The sequence below is a fragment of the Odocoileus virginianus genome, chromosome 6 (assembly GCF_023699985.2).
Source record: "Odocoileus virginianus isolate 20LAN1187 ecotype Illinois chromosome 6, Ovbor_1.2, whole genome shotgun sequence".
NCBI classification, from domain to species: domain Eukaryota; kingdom Metazoa; phylum Chordata; class Mammalia; order Artiodactyla; family Cervidae; genus Odocoileus; species Odocoileus virginianus.
Genome location: NC_069679.1, coordinates 28046417 through 28060542, shown reverse-complemented (window position 1 = coordinate 28060542; position 14126 = coordinate 28046417). Strand labels below are relative to the sequence as shown.

Genomic DNA, 14126 nt, shown 5'->3' with positions numbered 1-14126 from the left:
TATTCTCTCAAGACTAGCTGCTAGACTTGCAGGGTACTATGCTAAGTGAAAAAAGTCAGACAGAGAAAGATAAATACAGTATGATATCACTTATATGTGGAATCTAAAAAATATAACAAATTAGTGAACATAACAAAAAAGAAGGGGTGGTGGGAATAAAAAAAGGACAGCTACTGTTGCTGATTGCACCTAAAGAGACCACGGGGATGTCAGAAGGGCAGATGTGATGGAGTACATCTATACAAGACAAAGGACTGCCAGTAGAAGAGTGGAGACCTGCAGGACATGCATAAGGCCTAGTCAGGTATAGAACTGTATACCCTGCTTTCTAAGATGTTACTTTCCAGGTTTACCTTGCTTTCCAATACGTGATCTTCCAGACTGGCGCAAAAATATAATTAACTGGTGATGGTTTTGCAAAAGAATTAACTGAAGAGGCCCTTAATATTATACAAGCTCTCTTATACATTCAAAATTTTTTGATTTATAAAAATTTTGTACTTACATTTGGGGACAGGCAATACAAAACAGAGAACAATGTAAATATGTATAAGGAAAATAAGTCTGTTCAATACAGTGAACAGACCTAACAACTGAGCTTGTTGACCTAAAAAATGAAACAGCCATATTTTACCAGCAAAACAGGTTTATTTGGGAACAACAAACAACTGCAATTAGGGTCAAGCCAGCTACAGTAAAAGCCACAGCCAAGTCCCACAAACAAAGGAGGGAAAGGGAGGAAGTTGGGAGCAGTTGTTTTGAACAAAATTTCACGGAGGAAAGCGAGAGTTCAGGGTGAAGGGCTCTCATTAGCTTAGTAGCTAGGGTCTATTTCCTGTAGGAGATAAAATGTACACCTATCTATAGGTGTACATTCCTATCTATAATTGACAATCCTTCCTGTTATTTACCTAGAGTAACACTGTGAGAGCTCCTCCTTCTGGCCTCTCAACTCCATTTTAAATAAGGTTTCACTTTATTAATTTTCCAGCTTCCCAGGTGGCACTAGTAAAGAAACTGCCTGGCAATGCAGGAGAAATGAGAGACTCAGGTTTGATCTCTGGGTTGGGAAGATCCCCTGGAAAAGGAAATGGCAAACCACTCCAGTACTCTTGCCTAGAAAATCGCTAAGACAGAGGAGCCTGGCAGGCTATAGTCTACGGGGTTGCAAAGAGTCAGACATGACTGAGCAAGGGATTTTTCAGGCAAGAATACTGGAGTGGGTTGTCATTTCCTTCTCCAGTAGATCTTCCCAACCCAGGGATTGAACCTTGTCTCCTGCGTCTCCTGCATTGCAGGAAGATTCTTCACTGCTGAGCCACTGAGGAAGTCCTTCAATACCAAGAGAGTAATGGAACAAACTGGAATAACATTCAAAAGAACTTGCTGGTAAGAAGAATTATATTCAGTAACATGCTAAAATATATCTTTGACAATGACACATCTTATTGAATAGGGAATAAGGCAGCTTCCCCAGGGATCTCTGAGAGGCAACTGAATAACAAAAACTCATGTAATTGCCTTTTGCATCTAGCACAGAAAAATATATCATACTCATATGGTTTATAAATGATTGCTAGTTTGGCCTAATCACCAAACTTTGGTAATTGTGTCTCTTAATAAGTATAGATAGGAACTCCCTTCCAATCCAGAAAGCATCCCAGCTCCTTTCTAAAAGCAGACATCAGAGCTCAGCTGTGACAATAAGAAAAAGAGTTCAAACGAGCCCGAAAATTTATGATTCAACTTCATTCTGAGTGAGTTCTTTGATTCTATTCATGCAGTGATCAACAGCATTAATAAGTAAAGGAATCCAACTATCTTCTGGCTGTGGAGTCACATGACTTGCTCTGTGAATGCAATGGGAAAAAGAGAAGTTAAACTTATTATACTGTCAAGGAAAAGACCTATCCTCAAAAGGGAGCATAGGGAAAACTACAATAAAAGAGGGCAAGTTTCTCTGCAGAAACTCAGCTGCTCCATAAGCAAAGCTGAAAGAAAACACTGCACTCACTTTCTGCTCTTTGAAATGGGGGTTTGGGAGTTGAGAATGGTTGCACAGGCTTGGGGATAAGTCTTCATACTCACTTTGTTATCTCAAGTGCCTTCTTTAAAACGGATACAAGTTTTGCAGACTAGAAAAAAAAAGAAACAAGAGAAGTTATTCACCCTGAGCCCTACCACAAAAAGGAGAGGAGAGAAGACTTCCCTGGAGGTTCAGTGGCTGGGACTCTGAGCTCCCAGTGCAGGCGGCCTGGGTTCAATCCCTGGTCAGGGAGGTAGACCCCACAGGCCACAACTAAAAGATCCTGCATGCCACAACAAAGACCCAAGATACTTCGGGGCACAACTAAAACTCAGCACAGCCAAATAAATAAAACAAATATTAAGGGGAAAAAAAAGGAAAAGGAGGTAAAACACAGAAAGGAGGAAAAAAGGGGGGGGGGGGGGGCGGAAGAGCTAAAATATTTTACTTGAGTATTAGAATATTTAATACTTTAGCTCTCTTCCCCCCCTTTTTTTATATTCACTTTTTAAAAACTGACTTCTTAAGAAATAAACATCTTTAGCAATTCATCATGTCAGTTACCCTAGAAACAATTTTAAGGAATGCATGGTACATTGGTAGCATTCATACATCCTCATGTTATTTTGTCACTGGTATTCTTAAAATTCTGTAAGTTAAAAAAAAAAAAAAAAACAGTTGCTTCTGCTATATATATCCTGAACTATCAGCAGCTGGGACAAGAAGTCAATTTTTAAAAAAGTGAAAGTAGAAAAAAGGAAGGAGGAGAGTTAAAATATTATAGTATTTTAATATTCAAGTAATAAGAAGTCATTTTAAAAAAAAACCTTGGAGGAAACAGTCAAAAACAAAAATGTTGATTAGGTGGCAGGATCATGGACTCTTTTCTATCTAGCAAAATCTTATTAATACTGCTGCCATAGCATATTTATAAGCTTTTTTATATTTAAATTTTAAAGAAAACAAAAAAAGGAAAAATATAACCCAAGTTTGTCCTAACTGCTGATAGTTCTGGATATATACAGCAGAAACAACTGGGTTTTTTTAAAAAACTTAAAATTTTAAGAATACCAATAACAAGATAACATAAAGATGTATGTATGCTACCAATATACCATGCATTCCTTAAAACTGCTTTTAGGGTAACTGACATGGCGTATTACTAAGGATGTTTATTTCTTCAGAAGTCAATTAAAAGTGAATGTGAAAAAAAAGTTAATGTCCAAAAGGATCCTAATTCTACTACAAGGTGTTTCCACATTGTGAAGATACATTTGATGACTCTATTAATAATTTCCACTATCTAATTTACCAAATATTATTAGGACTGATACATCTGATGGTAAAATATAAGCTATCTGCAATCTTACTTCTCTTTCCAATAAAATGAGACATAATAACTTAAAGTTTATTAAAAGAAAAAAAAAGAGAGAACAGAACTCTTAGCACAGGACCTAGGACTTCAAAGAAAACAATAAAATCAGATTTTTATAAAGAGTTTAACCCTTCATGACCACTCATGGTTAAATCACATAATATGTCGATATTAGAATAGAGTATGTTTCTAAACACCTATTTTGGCCTATACTGGAAATTGGAAACTTGTAACTTCACGTTGAAAGAATCCTAAAGCACTGTACTAATTAACACTTTCTCTCAAGGTATGGTTTTCTAAGGTCTTTGGGTGCATGCATGCTGAGTCACTTCAGCTGTGTCTGACTCTTGGCGAACCTATAAACTGTAGCCTGCCAAGCTTCTCCATCCACAGGATTCTCCAGGCAAGAATACTGGAGTGGGTTGCCATGCCCTCCTCCAAAGGATCTTCCTGACCCAGGGATCAAACCATGTCTCTTACGTCTCCTGCACTGGCAGGTTCGTTCTTTACCGCTAGCACCACCAAAGAAGCCCCTCTAAGGTCTTTGGGTTTTTCTAAATGATTACCCAAGTGGTTATGGAAGAGAGAGTATTATTGGAACTCATTGCTATCAGAATTCAAATTCAACAAATATTTATCAAGCACAAACACATTGTGACATTACTATTGTACTTGCATCCAAGTGTAACAAATAAACATATTCCCCACAGTTTAAGGAAACATCAGTGATTACTGAAATTCTACCAATTAGGTCTGCAGCTATTCCCTCATAGCCAGTACTTACGCTGATTCGCACAGTCAGAGGGCACACAGGTGGGTATATGCTCAGAGCCAAATCATCCACACTGAAGGGAGAAAGAAAAAATAACCATTAACCAAGAAGGAACAAAGCTCAGCTAGGTGGTCTCCAGGACACAACTAAGGATGCAATGAGTGAGGAAATAATTCCCAGAAATGCATCAGTTCCTTAAACTGGGCAACCAATAAATAACCAATTCAACTGGTATTTATTGGAACACATACATACCCCGTTTTACTAACAAGTTGAGGGTGGAGGGGAACTCCTTTGGCCAGTAGGATGGGACATTATTAATTCAGTTTAAAATGTTAGGATCTGAAACCATAAGTTTAATAACTGATATAGGCAGGGTTCATCCCTGAATGCCACTAAAGTAGGCACCACTTTAATCAAGCAATCAAGTTAGTGCTGTACCACCAGAAACAGGACAAACTAATACCATATGCCTCTCCAATATGATGCAATGAAAAGCATGAAACACTCAACTAAGTGATAGTCTTGCCAAAAAATGTTTAACCTGAATATAATTATGAGAAAACAATCACATGAATCCAGATTGCTGGATATTCTACAATGCAACTGACTTGGATTCTTTAAAAATGTCAAGAAAATTTAAAAAAAATTTTAATGTCAATGATAAAAAAAGCTAAAAAAGGACAGGGACTATTTTACTTACAAGATACCAAAAGAGAAGACAACCAAATGCAGTATGACCCCTTGACAGAACCCTGAATTAAACAAACAAAAAAGCTATAGAAGATGTTTTAGAGACAACTGGGGAAATCTGAATATTAGATAATATTATTATATTCAGTATAATCTTTATCATCAGGGAATGGTAACCCACTCCAGTATTCTTGCCTGGAGAATTCCATGGACAGAGAAGCCTGGCAGGCTATAGTCCATGGGGGTTGCAAAGAGTCGGACACGACTAAGCAACTAACACACACAAACACATATTCAATGTAAATTTCTTAAATGTAAATACTAAGAGTAAAACTGTTTGTTTTTAGGAAATGCATGCTGAAATATTCAGGGGAAAACATCACTGATGTCTGCAACTTACTCACAAATGGTTCAGGGATAAAAATAGCACATCTATTTCAGTTTTTAAAAAGGCACATCTAATTACAGAGAAATAAACCAATACAGAAAAAAAAAGTGAACAATAGGTGAACCTAGATGGAAGTACAGGTACTCACTACAATACTTTTTAACCCTTCCTGCAGGTTTGAAAACTTTCAAAACAAAAAGATGGGGAAAAACCTTCAGGTGACAGCACAAGTTGAGATCAGAATGCTGCTACCTGGATGTTTTGAGTGGAGGTCAAGCTTACCTAGGGCTGATCTCATCAGAAATGTCCACAATGTCATCCAGCTGGGCCACCTGATCCTTCTTTCCGTTCTCTGCCACTGAGAGCCGGATTTTCTTCAGGCAGGCTTTGGATGCTCTCGCCAGTGCAAGGCATGGGATTATGAGCTCCTGGTCTTCCTCTGACCAATATGAATCCCGATTGTTTGGACATCCCAATATATCCTCCTCACCAACATGGCTGTCAGAGCCGTCCTCCTCAATGTCATTCAAGAGTCCACAGTAAGGGTCACATTCTTCCACAGCCTAAGATACAAGATGATATATGTGAATGCTAGGGGGAAAAAAAGTATTAATACTTTTAGCATCATGTCTGAGTTGTCCCCAAACTTCAGCCAGCTATTTCCCTAAATGGCTACAGAGCTGAATCATCTCACACATGCTGTTCTAACTCTCCTAGTGCAGCAATGGAACAGAAAGGAATGGTACAAATCACACCCCCACATGGGGCGGGGGGAGATGGGTGATGGAGGATGGGAGTGAGGGGGGACCCATGTGGTCCACACTTAACACATCTTCTCTCTTTATAACCAATCCTCATCTACTAGACACAGAGTGGCCTTCCAATGACCATCAAAGAAAGAGGTCCTCTCACCTGCTCCATCTCCTCATGTGCATCCTTCACAAGATCCACACTCTTTGTCAACACTGAAAGGGCTGCAGCTTTGTTATCTATGAGTGAAGAATCAGAAGCACTACAGTTAATGGAGAATCCAAACAATTCTCTTAAATCTGCAAAAAGCAACAGTGTTCTCATCTGAAGAGAGTGCCAAAGACAGCAAACAAGGGCAGCAGTTGAATGTAAAATTCTTCTCATATACATCCTCTGGGTGCCCAGACAGGGGGGCTAAAAAGCTTTCTGTCATTCACCATAGGAAGAAATACAATGGTCACATGATGTTTCTCAGCAAGGTACCCTTGGATGACCACTGCTCTGGGCCTAGCAGGCTCTACCCCATAACTGCTTCAGTGTCCCCAGAATACTGCCCCTGGGGCAGGACCAGAAGAGAAAACCACATCTGTTCAACAAGAGACAGAGACAGAGGTTGTTTGAGTTTAGAAGTTATGTGAACTAAAAAGACTGACAAAAAGAATTAATACCTATCTTTTCATGTTGGTGATAAACTAGACCTATTTCACTGTTCTTTACATAAGTAAAAAGACATACATACTGCAAAACTGGCAGCTAGATGTGAGGTCTGTCAGCTTTGGCCAGCAGGGTCAATGTCTACTTTCCACTCTCACCCACCTCTTGGGATCTGAGGTACATGTTGGCACGCATCCCAGACACTGTTGTAGGGAATCAGGTTCTCAGGGCTGCTGAAAGGAATCAATAAGGATATGTCAATAACCTGGGTTCCTGTTTCCTACAAAGGTCCTTCCTGCTGGTCATTAATCTCAGTTATCAGTAACTATGCTGTTAAAATGACATTTTCCCCACTCCCAGAAGCAAAGAACCCCATTACCCAATAACTCCAGCTGTGGCATCACTACCTCTGGGCTGGATTGATGTAAAGTGCTTCCACAAGCTGAGCCATATCATCCACGATGTCCAGAGTGGCACTCCGCACCAGCTTTCGCAGGGTGATGCCTGTAGCCAGACCCAAAGACTAAGCAGCCTGTTCGTCTTTCCAGAAGTCTGGAAAGTCTTCCCGAGAATCTAAGCTCTACAGAATTTGAGGTAATGTGCACCCACATGCTTTAACTGGAGTGCCAACACAAAACCCAGCTCTTATGTATATCCCCATGTCATTTGCTTGCTCCTCCCACCATTCCTTAGTAGTATTTTCCAAAAGAGATCTGAAACAAAATCGTTCCATGACAGCATGTATTCATTCATTAAAAAGTAGTTTCTTGGGACTTTCCTGGTGGTCCAGTGGCTAAGACTCTACACTGCCAACACAGGGGTCAGGGTTCAATCTCTGGTCAGGTAACTAGATCCTACATGCCACAATTTAGAGTTCACATGCTGCAACTAAAGACCCTGCATGCCATAACAAAGACTGAAGATCGTGCCTGCCGCAACTAAGACCTGGCACAGCCAAATAAATAAAATAATAAATATTTTTTACAATAGTGATTTCTTGACATTTGTGGATAAAACACTTCAAGTTTAAACCACATGAGTAACCCTGAAGATCCATGAGACATGTATTCATTTATAATTATAATTGTAACCTGGTAATAATCAAGACATGAATATACAGGCAGAGCTGGGAGCCACTTAACCTATAAGGGAGCTCAGAAACAGCATGTGATGAAGAGGAGGAGCCTGGGGATGGCACTGATAACCAAGCAGTATCTGTGGTGATTATAATGCATTAGGAGACGGAGAAGCCAGTGAGAATTAAAAACCTTAAGAGTGAGGTAAAGCAGGGGACATGAGAACACAGTATCTAAACTTTAGCACAAAGGCTTACTTAAGGAGGTCACTTATATAACTACCTTTGACTGCACCTAATGGGACAAAGTTACATTACATGCTCAAATTGAGGAAAAGGTAAAATTCTCAGGACATAAGCTGTCACATTAGCAAAGATCTACCCCATAAACTGAACACTTATGTGTATGGAGTGGCTTACCCTGATCCTTGGGAAACAAAGAGTACACTGCAATAATCGCCTTGATGGCAGCATGCACTTGTTCACAGAACCTCTGGGTTTCCTATGAGATGATAAACCAATTTCAGAAACAGAAAAAGAAATGGATTAGATCAATGTGGTCAAGCCATCTACAGGGGAAAAGAGCAGACATCTGTACAGCATCATCAAACATTTCCTGAAGTCCTATTATGCACCAGTGCTGTTCTCATCACATACCAGGGAGGAGTTAGCTGGATACCAGATACTGAGCAGAAACTCAGTAAGACATGAAGAAACTGTAGGAAAAACATCCCTGATACTCTATATCCCAAGATATCTGTGACTGGCTTTGAGATATTCACCATATCTTAGACCAGGAGTTGGCAAACTAGAGCCCAAGGGCCCAATCAGGCTCACTGCCAGTTTTTGCAAATAAAATGTTCCTGGGACACAGCCACACTCATGCGTTTACATATTGTCTATAATAGTATTCACACTACAGAGGCAGAGTAGAATAGCTGGGCCGCAAAACCTAAGATGTTTACTATCTGGCCCTTTACAAAAAAGTTGTCAGCTCTGTCTTAGACCATTAACCAGTTGTCTATCTCTCTGCCTCTGTGTCTGTCTCTGTCTGTCTGTCTCTAACAGAATCTCAGTATACCTAAAGGAAATTAGCATGGACTTTACAATGCTCAATGTTGACTATTTTCCTTCTAGGCAGTCACTGGCTTTTCTTTATCTTCCTTGTCCTCACTGCTCTGCTAAATTCCAAGCCAGTGCTACACAAAATGTGATCTACAGATTGGTGCCAGTCCATAAGTGATCTGTTACCAGTCTGAGATGGATAGGTACAACGATTGAGAATACTTAGAAACTTTTATGTCAATTTGACATTGTTTCAACATCCAAACATATAATTTTGTTAAAATACCACCTTGTAAGGACTGGAATTAAAAAAAACAAAACAAACCCATTCTTTGGCAGAATTAATGTGCTGAGATCCTAAGAAAGCAATTGTGATTCAAATATATATAATTCATATAAAGCCATATTCTAATTTTTCATCTATGAATGAAAAAACCACTGTCCTGAGCATGTACAGAGTAATCAAACTGACAAAAATTAAAGACAAAGATAAAATATTAAAAGCAACAAGGGAAAAGTGACAGATAACATACAAGAGAACTTCCATAAGGTTACCAGCTGATTTCTCAACAGAAACTCTTATCACTTGTGTAAAAAGAAGAAACCATATGCACTTAAGTGTGAATATGCATAGCATATACATGGAATAATACAAAAGGTACCAGAGACAGGAGATATAAACTTTTTAGCACATTCAACTTTGATATCTTTTGAAACTTATACTGTCTACATTATTAAGTATAAATATAATTCAGTACAAAAGAGTATTATGTAGTATAATAGAAAAGATGGAGCTCAAACATCAGAGAGAACCTATTTTAAGACCTAGCTCCACTACTTAGCTACCTTAACCTGAGCCTCTGAGCCTGCCTGTTCATCTGTCAGAAAGGGATCATGTATGTGAAAACACTTAGCAAATAGAAAGTACTTGAAAAAATGTCAAAAACGAAATAACCAGGGTGAACTTCAGAACGAACCAATATTTAGAAGAGCCATCTACCCCATGACAACTACTGCATTCGACAATTTGATCTTCAGAACAATCCTGTGGTGTGAGAACCTTCATCTTACTCGACAGACGAGGAAATTAAATCCCCAGATTTGAGTGTAAAAGGTGGAAAGAAAATGAGAGGCTTCCGAAGGAATACTGAAGCAGCACAAGAATTCTAGAAAAGTGACGCCCACCTGTGGAGATGGCAGCGGAAGTCGAGAGAAGGCTACAGTCAGAGTCGTGGCTTCCCTTGACACTGTCACAGCTGCCTCATCTGGGTGGGGTGACAGAGCGGGTGGTAAGGCCAATATGTTAGTGCCAAAAGGACAAGGCTGCAACGGCTGCACGGATTTTGAAGATAATGCGTTCCCTCTCCACCCCTGCCCGCTGAGACGTCTCAAAAACACCTCCAAAAATCAGTGTTTTATATTTCAATCTCGGAGGTACCAAGGATAGGTAAGGAGGAGTAGCCCCTTAGAGAGGCTGGGGCGGGGAGAAGCAGGAAGGAAAGGAGTAGGGAAGAGAGGAGAGACAGCAGTCTCCAATAGGAGAGGCACTCACTGAGTCTTCTCCAAAAGGCCTCCCGATCAAACTCCTTGGTGGTTTCCTGGGCTTCGCCGACTAGAGGGTGTGGGGTGTGGGCCGGGCGGCGACAAACGAAAGAGCACAGGTAAGCGGAACGACCTCCCGGCCCCACCTCCTCTGCCCTGACCCGCCGCCCCCACCAAGGCCTGGCCCCTTCCCACCCAAGCCCGCCCCTGCGGTCGCCCGTCCCCACTACGTCAGCTCACCCCGCACTCCGGGAAGCAGCTCCCGCAGCTCCCCGGCTAGGTGCCGAAGCTGCTCCAGAGGCGGATGCAGGGTGGGGTCTGGGGCTGCAGGTACAGCTGCGCTCTCCATCTCGGTACCGCGTTAGGAGCCAGCAGGGTAAGCCCCCGCAGCAGCTTCTGGAGCCGCACTGCTGTCTCAGCTCCTCTTCCAGGCCGCAGGTTCGCTTCCGGCAACAACCTGCCGCGTCTCGGAAGCCCAGCCACGCCCCTTCCGCTCTCAAAAGCCCCGCCTCACTCTCGCTCCTAGCGACACAGGCAAGACCCAGATCGATTATTTCTTATTCATCATTAATTTATTGGTATTTGATTAGTCGAAAACACCCCCGACTGAGGAAGCAGAAAGCCCATAATCCTGCTGAAAAGAGGGACTAGGAGCTAATCAAGGGTAGTCAGGGGCAGGTCCAAGTTTGCACGTTCTCTGTCCCTAAAGTGGCCTCCTTACAGGCTGCCAAGTTCCAGACACTGTGCTAGGTACTTTACATGAGGTAACTAGAAAACACACTGAGTGGGCCTCATATACTCCCATATCCACCAGCTCCTGCCCTGTGGATCTCCTAGATAAAGGCTTTCTCTTCATAAAAGTAAATCAACCCTTTACCTTCTTGGGGAAGGAAGGAATCATGGCATTATATAGAGAATTTTCTGCAGTCCATTCTGCAAGAATCAGTAGTAGGTAACCCCCCAACTCCCAGGTGTCCAAGGAACAGCAGCTCCCTGAAGTTTGCCCGTCAATGCTGGCTTTCTGCCTGCTGCTGAGGCAGAGGCCTGGGCTACAGAGGTGGATGAGGACATACAGACTTCAGGAGCTCAAGTGGCTTTTTAGCCGCACTATGAAGGTTCCAAGCTCAGCAGAGTTCAGCGTCCAAACACAACGAATGAGAACAGGCGTTGCCAGTGTCAACCAGGTCCGTAAAGGAGAGAATAATAAAGCTAGAGTGCCATATGTCATATGGAGAAAGTAGCAGGAATAAATATGCCAGATGTACAGCAGTAACATAAGTAGGTGAACAGGTATAATTTTCAAGTATTTTCCTTGACGGAGATGAGACCTGAAGTTGTGGCCAAAGCACCGCTGCAGCAAAATCCAACACAGGTAAACCATCAAGGGGATGTTAAAAAACACCAGCTGGAAAGAACAGAACGGAACCATTAGCTTATTAAGCCCTGGTGGGGTCAGGTCTCACTAGCACGTTATTGGTGGCTCCTAGAAATATGTTGCTTTCTCTCTTGGAGGTTAACTGATCCTTTATGCCTTAATCACACTTGTGTCATTAGTTGTTTATTTGCTTGCATCCTTTTGTTCATCTTAAAGGCAAGTGTCATTTCATTTCTGTTGAAGCCCTCAAATGTCTAAGGTAGAAATGAATATATATGTCTATGTACAAACACACACACACATACATATATACAGTACTCTTTTTTTTTTTTTTTTTTTGGCAGAGTGAGGGGGGATCTTGGATGTCAATATTTTTTCTTTACTTTGCATTTGTAATTGAAGTAACATAATGAATACTGGAATACAAACTAGAAGATTTAAGATTTATAATCCAACCATAACTACAATATGAGTTTTCATTCACCAAATAATTATTGAGCACTCATTATGTGGCAGGCACTGAGCAAGGCTCTAGGCAAGGGACACACTGATGAACAAGTCAGAAAAGATGCTTCAGACAGCTTACATTCTACTACAGAGAAGAGGAAACCCACCTCCCAAAAAAGAGGAGGGGGAAGATAATTACAGATGGTGATAAATTCAATGAAGAAAATAGCTGGTTACAGAGCAACGGGAGATGGGCTCTCTGAGGTCTGAAGGACAGAAATGAGTCAGTGGAAGAGCATTCCAGGCAGAAGAACAAATGAAAAGCCCAGAGATGGGCCCATCTCCCATTACCCTCCTATTGGCCTGGAACATGATAAGGTAGGTGGAATTTGGGGCAGTCAGCAGGACCCAGATCGTGTCATTGGTCTGCTTTAAGAGTTTTAAGCTGACAATAGGGAGACAATAGCAACAACGGGAAACCAGTTAGGGGGTTACTGCAGTAGCCCGGGCAAGAAATAATTATTAGGTACTTCCCTGGTCCCCCTGATTCACTGCAAGAATACACCTTGCAATGCAGGGGATGTGGGTTTGATCCCTGGTTGGGGAACTAAGATCCCATATGCCGTGGAGCAACTAGGCCCATGCACCGCAACTACTGAGTGCATGTGCTCCAAAGCCCAAGCACAACAACTAGAGAGCCCAAGTGCTGCAAGGAGAGATCCCTCATGATGCAACGAAGATCTTGCATGCTGCAATTAGGGCCTGACACAGCCAAATAATTTTTTTTTAATAAAGAAATATGATTAGGTAAGAGTGGTGGTAACAGTGACAGAGAAAAGTGATGGATTCAAGACATGCACAGTGCTACTTGCTGATGAACTAGATAAAAAGTGTGAAGGAAGGGGAAGAACTTAAGATGCATCCTAGATAATTTATTTAAACTGCAAAGAACTGGGGAGAAACAGGTTTGGGGATACAAATGAAAGGTCCTGTCAGAGGTATATTAAGTTGAGATTCTTGTGAGATATCTAAGGAAGATGTGAAATGCCAGTTGTATATACAGGCACATGAGGTGCAGAGAAGAAGTCTAGGTCAGAGATATAATACATTTATGAGCTATGGGCCTAGATGATACATAAAGTCCATTCTTGGTATACTATTTATTAAAATATGATTGTAAACCCACCTTTTGGTAAAGCTCAGATTTTAGTTGGAATAAGGATGCTCCTGTCAAAGCTATGGTTTTTCCAGTAGTCATGTATATGTATGTTAGAGTTGGACTATAAAGAAAGCTGAACACCAAAGAATTGATGCTTTTAAACTGTGGTGTTGGAAAAGACTCTTGAGAGTCCCCTGGACTGCAAGGAGATTAAACCAGTCAACCCTAGAGGAAATCAGTCCTGAATATTCATTGGAAGGACTGATGTGAAAGCTGAAGCTCCAACACTTTGGCCGCCTGATGGCAAAGAGCTGACTCACTGGAAAAGACCCTGATGTTGGGAAACACTGAAGGCAGGAGGAGAAAGGGACGATAGAGGATGAGATGGATGGCATCACCAATTCGATGGACATGAGTTTGAGCAAGCTCCAGGAGTTGGCGATGGACAGGGAAGCCTGGCGTGCTGGAGTCCATGGGGTTGCAAAGAGTCAGACACGACTGAGTGACTGAACTGAACTGAAGGATGCTCCTGAGAGACAGCCTCCATCTACATAATAGAAAACTGAACTAGACCTGGATCTCGTCACATAAGAAATGCTGCTAAACAAAATATTCTGGCTTGTGGTCAGAGTTCGCTAGGCAGAGATCTTCCCTACTTGTCTGTCTCTAACCCTGCAGATCATGCTTTACTGTCCTCTTATGAGGCTGTGAACTCATTTTGAACAATGTTTTTGGATCTCATAAAACTTCAGATCATCACCTCAGATTGTGATCCATTAGCCTCATTAGGTGAGAAAAATCAATA

General features: G+C 41.4%; 2 protein-coding genes across 7 annotated transcripts in view; both read right to left on the bottom strand.

The window, feature by feature from the left end:
* Window positions 1-628: 628 nt before the first annotated feature.
* On the bottom strand, window positions 629-10787 carry CCNDBP1 (cyclin D1 binding protein 1). Of its 2 annotated transcripts, none has more exons than XM_020906738.2 (11): window positions 10581-10787; window positions 10351-10410; window positions 9984-10063; window positions 8154-8235; window positions 7066-7162; window positions 6821-6891; window positions 6167-6243; window positions 5537-5817; window positions 4186-4246; window positions 2089-2135; window positions 629-1850 (listed from the first exon to the last, which is right to left on the bottom strand). In XM_020906738.2, the coding sequence occupies exons 1-11, from the start codon at window positions 10687-10689 to the stop codon at window positions 1736-1738; spliced, it is 1080 nt and encodes a 359-aa protein (XP_020762397.2). In that variant the 5' UTR covers window positions 10690-10787; the 3' UTR covers window positions 629-1735. The 2 variants fall into 2 exon arrangements, with proteins under 2 accessions (XP_020762397.2, XP_020762398.2); XM_020906739.2 differs by having other exon boundaries at window positions 6821-6888.
* Window positions 10788-10890: 103 nt separating this feature from the next.
* TMEM62 (transmembrane protein 62) overlaps window positions 10891-14126 on the bottom strand; it is a 34802-nt gene continuing 31566 nt past the window's right edge. For all 5 annotated transcript variants that reach the window (XM_070469089.1, XM_020906737.2, XM_020906733.2 and 2 more), the window contains one exon: window positions 10891-11745. In XM_070469089.1, the coding sequence (XP_070325190.1) occupies window positions 11419-11745 (327 nt within the window). In that variant the 3' untranslated portion in view covers window positions 10891-11418. The remainder of the gene's footprint in view (window positions 11746-14126) is intronic.

What these genes read in the sequence shown, in the direction of transcription:
- CCNDBP1 (XM_020906738.2), bottom strand. Translation starts at nt 10,689, where the DNA reads ATGGAGAGCGCAGCTGTACCTGCAGCCCCAGACCCCACCCTGCATCCG. An exon ending in CACATGAGGAGATGGAGCAG is followed by an intron (nt 5,818 to 6,166) that starts GTGAGAGGACCT and finishes CTTGTATCTTAG; the next exon opens with GCTGTGGAAGAATGTGACCC. An exon ending in AAGGCACTTGAGATAACAAA is followed by an intron (nt 1,851 to 2,088) that starts GTGAGTATGAAG and finishes TTGCATTCACAG; the next exon opens with AGCAAGTCATGTGACTCCAC.